Source organism: Penaeus monodon, chromosome 15, assembly GCF_015228065.2.
Source record: "Penaeus monodon isolate SGIC_2016 chromosome 15, NSTDA_Pmon_1, whole genome shotgun sequence".
NCBI lineage: Eukaryota > Metazoa > Arthropoda > Malacostraca > Decapoda > Penaeidae > Penaeus > Penaeus monodon.
The window spans coordinates 4,578,808-4,589,260 of NC_051400.1; the positions used below are offsets into that span (position 1 = coordinate 4,578,808).

Below are 10,453 nucleotides of genomic sequence, written 5' to 3' on the forward strand. Positions count from 1 at the left end.
AAGAGCAGTTACGTAAAAAAGGACAACAGCAGAAGCCAAAGGTTAAAGGTCAGAAGAAGCAGGATCAAGCAAAAGGTCAGTTAGAACAAGGTAAAGTTGAAGAACAAGCACTGCTCGATAAAGCACAAGGTCAGATCCATCAAAAGATGACCAAAGGCCAACTTAAAGACAAGAAAAGTGTACAACCCGAGGTCAAGAGTGAGACACAATCAAAAGTAGGTCAAGTTCAAGTTCAAGAGGGTCAAAAACAGCCAAGTCATGTAGAAAGCCTGATTCAGCCAACACAAACACAGCAGGTTCAGCTAGAAGGCCTGGCACAATCAGTACAGGGACAAACTGAGAGCCTGATTCAGCCAACACATGTCAAAGATCAGGCACAACAAGTCCAAGTAGAAGGCCTGATTCAGCCAACACAAGAAGTCAAAGGTCAGGCACAAGTCCAAGTACAAAGCCTGATTCAGCCAACACAAGTTAAAGGTCAGGCAGAAGTTCAATCTGAAAACCTGTCACAGCCACCATTAATGAAAAGCCAGGCCCAAAATCAGGCAGAAAGAAAAGATCAAATGCAGCAAGGTCAGGTAGAATACATCTTACAACAAACGTCAGGATTAGTTCAGCAGCCTCAAACTGGAGAGGCAATACAAGGACAAGTTGGACTAAGCCAGCAACTGAGAGTAAATGGTCACCAACAACAAATTCAGACACAAGTTCAGAGAGAAGGCCAGTTTCCACAAGATAAAGTACAAGCTCTGATACAGAGCCAAGGTCAAGTACAGACACTAAAACAGCAAGAGACATCAAGCAAACAGATACAACCTGAAGCAAAAACCAAGGTTCAGGAGTCGACCACCAGAGTCATGTCTCCAGGGAAAGGCCATACCATTACATTGGCCTCTGCAGCTACACCTGCTGGCAAAGAGAAACAACAATTCGGTGACTTGACAAAACGTGTAGCAGATGTGGCCTCTACAATGGCCTCAACCTTGGAGAGCATAACAGCCGTTGCAGAAGGCCTGGAGGGCAGTCATCTGTCCAGCGATGAAGGAGAGGAACAACTGATGCTAATGAGGGATTCCCCTCGATGGGAAGATGAAGAAATTCAAGCTGAAGATACAGATGAACCAAGAGCCATCAAGGCTGAAATTAAACTCTTAGTTAAAACTACTGAAGTCGGAAAAGAATCAATTGAGATAAGAAGCATTCGTGAGTTTGTAGAATCTGATGAAAAGAATCTGGCTGGTTTTGGTGGTATTGTTCCATCACCAGTTCCAGAGGCAGGGCGTGTAACTCCCCAGGGTGACCGGGTGTATACTCTACAAAGAGGCAGCCCCAGTGCACGTACCCCCAGCCCCAGGTTTGTTCGTCAGCAACAGTCATCCCCAGTGTCATCGTACATTCAACCTACGCACGACGAGTTTGATCTCATGGCTCAAGTGCGAGGTAAGGCAGGCTTTTAGCTTGCTGCTCTCTAGTACTTGTGCTGCTTCTTAGCAATATTTTTATGTGTGACTTGCATATTTAACCAAACTAAAACTCTGAGGAATGTATTTGACAAACTAACCAGTAATAAATTCAAGAGGCGTGGCTACACACCATTAGCCTTGCTCTGATATATTGAAACGAAGGCTAAGACAAAAGTGAAAGGCTTGGGCCTGTTGATGATGCTTCTAATCTCCAGGCTTTACAGACCTTCTTCCCTCATGTGTTTCAGACGGTGTCCTTCATGGTGGTTGTCCTGAAGCACAAGGCATGGACTGGGAGGGGAAAAGTGTAGACAGCATGTATACTGAAACTGTGGTGCAGGCTAGAATCTCCATGCTCCCTGCGGTGGACACCAGCGAGGGTGTCGCCCCTACCTCCTCTCCTACCACTACCCTTCCCTGCGCCACTCCTCAACCCTCAACTTCCCCTCATTCGGACTTGACCTTCCAAACCTACGACCTGACACAACGGCCTCCTTATTCCCACCTAAACCTGGAACCTTCCCATCTGCATGAATCTCATCTTGTCGAACCTCAGAGTTTCGACATATCTCCATCTTCTGTCACTAAATTGTCTGATCCTCTCTTCTTAGAGAAAGGCTTTACAAGTGCTACTGAAGGTCTTTCCAAACTTGTAACATCTCCCTCAGCTGCTTCTTTGCAGTCTGAAAGTGTTGCTCCATATACTGGGACTGATGACATGGCGGCTGCCAGTGTGACTTATAATACAAGTAGTGCTGTGTTGTCTATAGGTCCAGTCTCGCCCACTGAAGACTCCAGTGAGGATCATGCAGAAATTGATCGCACAAGTACCGAACTTTCTCCAGACAGTGTAAGGTTTGAGCAAGATATGTTAGAGACAAGGACCGAGGATGAGGCCCCAGATTTAGATGATGATATGATGGCAGGGTCACCTGTATTGGGGCCAGAGTTAAGTGAAAGAGTTTTTTCTGTGGAAGCCACAGAAGACACAGACATCACAACACCTATGGAAATGCGTGACTCTCACACAGAGCGTGATGCTACTGCTTCAAACTTGGAATCCGTCGATGACAAAGAAGGCACTGAGGGAAAGTCAGACCTTAAAGACCAGTGCTGGGATACTGAAGATAATATCACATGTTTAGCCCAAGAAACAGCTGAAATTCACAGTAGAGTCATAAAACTCCAAGAAAAGGTTCAGGCTCAAGAAGTTGACCTAACCACAGCAAAATCAGAGGCTGAATTAATACTCAATACAGTAGCAGACATAAGAGAGGCTGTTAGTAATGGGAAAGGTGAATCAGATGCACAGAAGAGCAAAATGGCACAAGATATACTTGATAGTATATCATCTATATCAGATACTGTTGCCAAAATAATACAGAACCTCAATCCATCAGATGTAGAAACTTCATCTCTCTTAATGAAGGGAGAGACTGGAGTGACAAAGACTGAATCCACTGTAATAGAAGCCGGTTCACCTGAAGAAGGCAGCCCTTCTGACTCAAATGTACGTGATCAAACCTTTTCTGATCTCTTGGATTCAGATGACATCAATCGCGAAAGCTTAGAGGATGAGTTTGAGAAGTTGGCTGCTGAGATGAGCCTCTCTCCAAAGGCAGAAGAGGCACTAGTACATAAACCAGAAGCCACCATGACAACTGTTCCTTCTGATGCCATAATTTACCCTGTCTCTTCTTCTATTATTTATCCCTCCAAAACTCCTGATGCCTTACAGGCCACACAACGGGAACCAGGTATGGAACTCGCTTGTGGTTCTTTTGTAGTCCATCACCCATCATACTGACAGGCTCTTATCCTAACACATTTTTTTTAATGATAGGTTTTGTTGTACATATCCATTGTTTTCAGAATTCCTTCAAACCATTTCTGTCAATGTTTGTTTTGAATGTTTCATAAATATATTTGTATATTTTTTAAGCTGAAAAGATATGGGCATTTCATTTCACAGCTGAGGATGATACATCTAGACAACAAGATGTCCAGTTAACAATGGTATCTGGTGTAACCCATCAAGCGGGTGGGGAAGCTAAGCTTGATGAACTTGAGGAAAAAGTTGGTTTTACATCTTCACCAAACAGAGTTTCTGCAACTCAGTTAGCCAAATCAGTTGAATCTAAAAGTGATGAAAAAGATAGTGAGTTTAAACATTTCAATAAGTCTACGGATATTTCTGAAACCGAAGGCTTAATTGACACTTTCAACACTCTTGGGGAGGCAAGTGTAGATGAGGCATCTGAAGATAGTATTGGGGATGTTGTTGTCCGTCGAGCCTCAAGTAGGAGTGGCCCACGCCCCACTACCTTCCCATTGTGCCTCCTGCAGCCAGAAGTTGTGGGCTCCTCTCCAGAAGCTCAGCAATATTTCCGGCAGCAGCAGGAGGTACTGGAGGAGATGGGACGCCAGGGTTCCTTACAGATGGATGTAACTGACTTGAGAGCCTTAACTTCACCAGAGAGTCTGGCTGGTGGTAATGAATTTGAGGATAACGAGGCAGAGGACTCGAGCCGGGAGACTAGAAGCAATCTCCGAAAGCTTGTCAAATCATCTTCAAGTTATGAAAACCTTTATGATGGTGCGGACCTACAGGCCGCCAGCAGTGAAGATACCCCAACCACTTCACAGCTGACAAGCTCCCTCGGAGATCCGTTCAGTACCAAGACACATCTCCCCCCAGAAATGTGTTCCAGTTTTGAGAACTTGTACATGAAGGCCAGAGAGGCTGATGAGAAACTTGTTCATGAGGCAAGTTTGCTTGCTGGGGAAATCCTGGATGAGGCAGTGCAAGAGGCAGCACAGGAAAGTGTAGATTCTAACACTTCTCTCAGCCCAGCCACTTTGCACACCTCTTCAGGCACTCATTCTCAGCAAGTAAATGATGACTCAGAAGTACAAGTCTATCAGCATGAAGACATAATAAAATCTGGTACAGCAGGTATTTTGGTGATGTAGCAGCAGCCACTGCTTTCCCAAGGGCACAGATCTAGGCTGCTGTCTTTTCAGTTTGTGTGGTGTGATGCTAACCATTTTGAGAATCAGGAATTGCCTAGAGAAGATCTTTCACTGAAGGAGTGACTAATGACTTGTATTTTATAGTTGTGTGAACATTAACATTAATTGATTTCTTTCAGATAACAAGTGACGGCATGTACTATGTTGTGTAGTAGCTTGTGTTGGGTCCAGGGATGCCATTTGCTCACGACATCGTTTTGTATTAGCTTTTATACAATGAGCATCTCAGATGTGAGGACTATAATCCATGTCCTCTTTCTGCTTTTAACAAAATTCATAAATGTGTCCTGTCTTTTGGATTTATATGGCATTTGTTAGTGGCCTGGTATTGGTCAAATGTGGCCTATCAATGACTTTGTTGTCAAAATACCAGGCTTTATAATCTGATAGTATGGGGGTCCAGTCAACACCATTTCCTCATCTATGAACATATTTCATGTTCAGTTTAGGTCGAAGTAGCCAGGCACAAACAAATGTAGGACAATTGGTAAGTAGTAGGTTTTTTGATTGTGTAGACTTACAATATGCACGTTGGGTGAATGTTGTGTAAGTGTGGAGGGTGGGTGGGTTCTGTTAAGGATCATGAGTTCCCACATACCTTGAATGAATGAGCCAGCCCAGTTTGGCAGCATGTGGTATGAGTGAGACCTGTGCCATAACAAGTGTGTGTGACGTTTACTAATAGTGTGCTACTAACTCTTGTTCTAGATGTGGGAGTGGTGTTTACAGAGCGTAAAGAGTATGGGGGCGGGGTGAAGCCATCTGCAGAGACGACAGGCGGACACTCGCACATATCACCTTCACCTGTTCCTCATCCTTCCCCATCCTCATCCCTTACCACAGACCAAAAGAAAGCCCCAAGCACTAAACCAGTATCTCAGGAGGAAGGGCAGCGACCCCCTGATGATAGTATTACTCCAAGTCGACCAACAAGACGGCACGAACGAACGTTTTCTCAAGCAAGTAATATATATACTGGAGCCATTCCAACTGAGACCAAACAAGAGGGAAAGAAAGGAGATAAAGAAACTATTCCAGAAGAAGTAGATGGTGTTAGTGAAACCATTAAACCATATTCAGAAAGAAAACAATTTTGGGAGAGTGTTACAGGCCAATCATTTGAAGCCAAAGGTACTCAGTTGATCAAGACAGAAACTGAAAGTGACACTGACACAACAGGTACAGATGGCACAGTAGTGGAGCAACGGATTCCAGATAAGAAACCGTCTGTTGGAGAAAGTTCTGATTCGGAAGCCGAATATTTAGCTCACAGGGAGAAGCCTGCTTTTTATGAAAATCAAGCATTCATAGGCACAGAGAAGATTGATGTCCCCAAGGAGGGTGATAGAGATGGAGCTGTAAGTCCATTTGAAGTTCGTCGTAGGGTAGAAAGTCAAGACTTGCCCTCACCTGAAGATATAGCATTTAAGGATGTGTCTTCCAAGAGAGCACTCTTTGAAAAGGAGATCAAAAGACAGTCCATGGAGATTGAGGAAAGTCAGTCATGGAAACGGTCATCAAAAGAGTATGACGAGACAGTTGTCATATCTGAGGAATCAGCATCCAGCACACTTCAGAAGAAAGAAGAGAGGAAACAAACATTGGAGGAAACAGTAGAGAGTGAAAAGGATCTCTCCAAAATGAAGAAAGAAACCAGAGAGGATATTGTATCAAAAACAGATGTTGAGAAAGTCGAAAGTGAGCAGAAGAAGGATAAAGTTAGCAAGAAAGACGATGTATCTGAAATTACAGAATCCTCAAAGTTACTCAAAGAGAAAATGCAAGTAAAGGAGAAAAAATCATTATCTGAAGTTAGTACTGCTGATAGTAAGGTAGTAACTCAGACTGATTTGTTATCAGAAAAGAAAGAGAAAGAAAGCACAGAGAAAGCAGGAAAAGTAAGCATGGTTGACAAGAAGGTGATATCCCAAACAGATATTTCTAAAGAAAAAATAGAGAAAGAAGTTTTAGAGAAAGCAGAGGAAGTAATCCATGAGAGTAGAGAAAATGAAGGTGGAATTTTATCAAGAACAGTTTCCAAATCAGAAGAGAAAGCAGAAAGCTTATCAGAAGCCAGAGAAACAATCCAGACAAGATCCACAGAAGATCAGGATACATCTCGAGATGAGATTACTGAAGAAGATATGACAAGAACAGAGGAAACATCAGAAGAAGAGGCAGACGAATTGATGACAAAAGAAAAAGTAACTGTAAATGTAACAGAGGAGACTCGACAACTTGGAGACACTCATGAGACTGTAGTACGAGAAACGACCACAACACGAGATGGTGAGCAGGAACAGAGAATCATCAAAGAGACCAAAACCCAGCAGACTGTGATGGCCGATGGGTCCACAGTCAAGACCACTTCAATTACTACCTTTACAACACAACTTGACACGAAAGAGACTGACGAGTTTCCTGAGAAAACTAAAGTCAAAAAGGAAATATTTACAAAGGAAATGACTGATGAAACATCTGCATCCATACCTGAAGAGAAGGATGTATATAAAACCATGACAGCAAAAGAGAAATCTGAAGCCTTCGTAGAACAACGCATGAAGTCGGACATTTTTTCACAAGAGCTTTCTTCCTCAGCAGAGGATCAGAGCCCTGAACACAAGGTTATTACTCCAAAGGAAACTGGAGCTCCAGTCTCTTTACAAGCAAAGACTGCTGAACATCCACTTACTAGTCCAATTAGAGTACCAGAGGAGAGTGTCCAGGAAATTGTATGGGAAGTATCTCAGGAGAGGTCAGAAACAGTTTTATCTGAGACTGTAGAAGACATTCCATCACATCAACCCTTTGAATCTCACCAGGTGAAGGAAATTCCACGAGCGGAACAAAGGAAACCAGCAAAACCACACAGAAAATCATCTGGCTCTACTGAAGGTAGACTGAGTGAAGAAGAGGCACGAAAACTTGCTATAGAAATTGTTGAAGAAGTGAAAATGGAAGCTGTTAAAAGATCACCCATTGCACCGCCAGCAGAAGAGTTTGGAGAAAGTGATGGAGCTGCAAAACCACCATTTCCAAGACCTAGTCCAGAATCAGCCTTTACAGAAGAAACAACCACAAAAATTGAAAAATACATCCAAGAACAATTAGGAGATGATGTTGATGAGAAACAGCTCAAATTAATTGAATCTGTTACTGCCAGAAAAACGGAGATGTTGCACAAAAAGATGATTGGAAGTGAATACCAGCATAGCATGGAAATTACCGATGAAGATCTGCGATCTAGTGGAGCTGAACTCTCACCCATCGAACACCAAATGGAGAGGCTCCGCCAAATGACTGAAGAGGATGATACCCAGCGATATGCCAGAGAACCTTCTGAGGCAGATGAAAGTGAGAGCTCCATAATCATTCATGAGACTGCAGATGACGTCATGTCAAGTGAATATGATCAGGCAAACCAAATGATCACAAAGACATTAGATGCCTTGAAAACTGCAGAACTAGGTAAGGTAGAAAGGCCAATAGACACAATTAAAGAAGTGCCAGAAACAACTGTACTCACAGCTGTTACAGAAACAAGAGATGTGACAGTTGCAGAGAAAACTGATTTTGCTAAATTGACCAAGCTAGAAGTCCAAGAGACTGCTAGACAGTTGGTTAAGGAAGTAACAGAGAAAGCCCAGGAATCAGAAGCAGTGAGGCAGGCATCTCTAACAGCAGCAGAACTCCGTCAAGGTTCTGGAAGTCGGGAGCACAGTCGTACACCAAGCCCAAAGCCAGGTTCCCGAAAAGGTTCTTGGATGGATGACGAGGATCTGCGACGTGAATTCCGTAGAGATTATGAAGACAAAAAAAAAATGTTCAAAGAGGAAATGACATCTGATAAAGATGTTTTCGAGGAAGGGTCTGCAAAAGAATCAAAGGAAATGAAAGTATCACAACAGAAGAGTAGTGACAGAGAAGTTCACATGGAGTCTAGCATGACAGAGAGCATGGAAGAGTCAAGCACAGTTGAAAGTGTACGTTCTATAGAAGGTAAAATCAGAGCAGAGGTTATTACATCTGTAGTGAAGGAGGTCAAAGAAGTTGAGACTGAAAAAAAGGAAGAAGTTGTTATGAGAAAAAAGGGTCATGTTGAAGAGTTTAACCGAAGATCAGGTACAGATTTCGATGCTTACTCTAGTTCTGGAGAAAGCCACTATTTCACAGCAGCTGAAGGCACTTCTGACAGCCGCACTGCAAGCAGACCATGTTCATCAGATGTGGAAGCACTCATTTCTGAGCGGACCACAGGCACCTCTGAATATGATACTGCACTCACTTCACAAGATGCTTCACAATATTCGTCATATTCAACTTCCTCACAAGATTATCGTACAGCAGCCAGCTCAATAAGTTCTAGGGATTCAATGAAATCAATTGATTCTGAGAGTTCTGGCCATCTTGCTAGCTTTGAACTAAGTGAAGCTTCAGAAACCTTAGTACCCTCTGCAGCAGAGTTAGAGAAAGATATGGATCTTCTTGACCAAGATGCGGCTGATGAAGAGATCTCTCATTCCCACCATACTGTCATCCCACAATTAACAATTCAGTCTGACACACCAAAATCTGAAGATGCACCAGGATCCTTCGAAGTTGAATCAGATGATGCTGAATTTGAACAAGATGGTAAAGATACTGATAGTTATACTACATCTAAAATGAAAAGATCTATTGAAATGACATTTTATCCAGAACCTAAACCCTTAAGCACAGATAAGAAAGGTAGTGTAACAGAAAGTGTAGCTTCAAGTTTAGAAGAGAGTACTGTTTCAGAGGTTTCTATGGCCACTGTGGTAGAACAGGATAAAAGCATGCAAGGATCTACTACCACCGACTCTAACATGACAGCATCAAGTGTGTCAGAGCAGATGGTGTCATCAGTCGGTCAGGATTTTGATCATCAGGTAACTTGTACAGACAGTGGAGTTTTGACAACAGATACAGGTGATGGAGACATGACCTTGCATTCTGTTACCATTACTGCAACATCAGTTCCACCTTCAACAGATGACCAGAGTACAGCTTCAATGTGTACTCAGGTGACATCTGAAACCCGTGCTCAAGTAGAGTTAACAGAAAGTGAGCAGTTTTTTCGCGCTAATGGACCCACTGAAGTAGATTATGTGCCTGAGTACGACGATGAGGAAGTACGAGGTGCGCGGCCAGCTGTAGCCCCTATTGTACCTGCTTTTCAAGAAGCTGCAGGAGCTATAGCTGGCCCTTCAGAGGGCCCACAGAAAGTTGTCATTGTTGAAGAATGTTACGAAACCGAAGCCGATCAAGAATATGGCCAAATGATGAGAGAGAGTGAATACTCAGAACTGGCAGAGGCTGAGCTTCAGTATTCTCTAGAAGAACAACCTGAAGCAGAGATGAGCAGTATGTTAGTGATTGAAGAGCCAATTGAACGGCCAAGAACACCAGAACCTGGCTTTATACCCTCATCCCGTCCTACATCTATGATCATCCAATCTCCTGAAGAACCTGAAGAATTCACTGAAGTAGATAAAAGGTTTAGTGCTGTATTTTCTACTACTTATGAAGAGAGAGATGAAGGTAGTCGTTCATCAGTTTCAGATATGATGAGTATAGATGTACCAGACATAACTGTCACAGAGCATACCTTACCTATGCCAAGTCAGTATTGTTATCCAGATCTTGAACGTGAGGAGGACTTTCCCGAGTGTCGAGCACTAGCAGAAGCAGAAGACCGAGGACCGGATATTCCAGCTACTCCGGGATCTCAGGAATCTGCATCCACTTGTGCTTCACGCAAGTCGTCCTCGACTGACTCGGAGCAAGGTAGAGAGTATTGCTTAGATGACATGGCACATGGCCCATCATTTGGGTCTTTTGAAATGGTGGAGGCTGACGAAATTGATGATTTTTCAGAATATGAACGAACACTATACATGCATGAAGAACGCATGATGGAAATGTCACAAATCAAG

General features: G+C 43.1%; 1 protein-coding gene across 1 annotated transcript in view; it reads left to right on the top strand.

The window, feature by feature from the left end:
• The window catches only part of LOC119581700 (ankyrin-2-like), a gene marked incomplete at its 5' end in the record, with an annotated part of 102,055 nt that overhangs the window by 82,338 nt on the left and 9,264 nt on the right, over positions 1-10,453 (top strand). Inside the window, 3 exon segments of the mRNA XM_037929821.1 lie at positions 1-1,440; positions 1,712-3,220; positions 5,205-10,453. Of these exon segments, the coding sequence (XP_037785749.1) occupies positions 1-1,440; positions 1,712-3,220; positions 5,205-10,453 (8,198 nt within the window).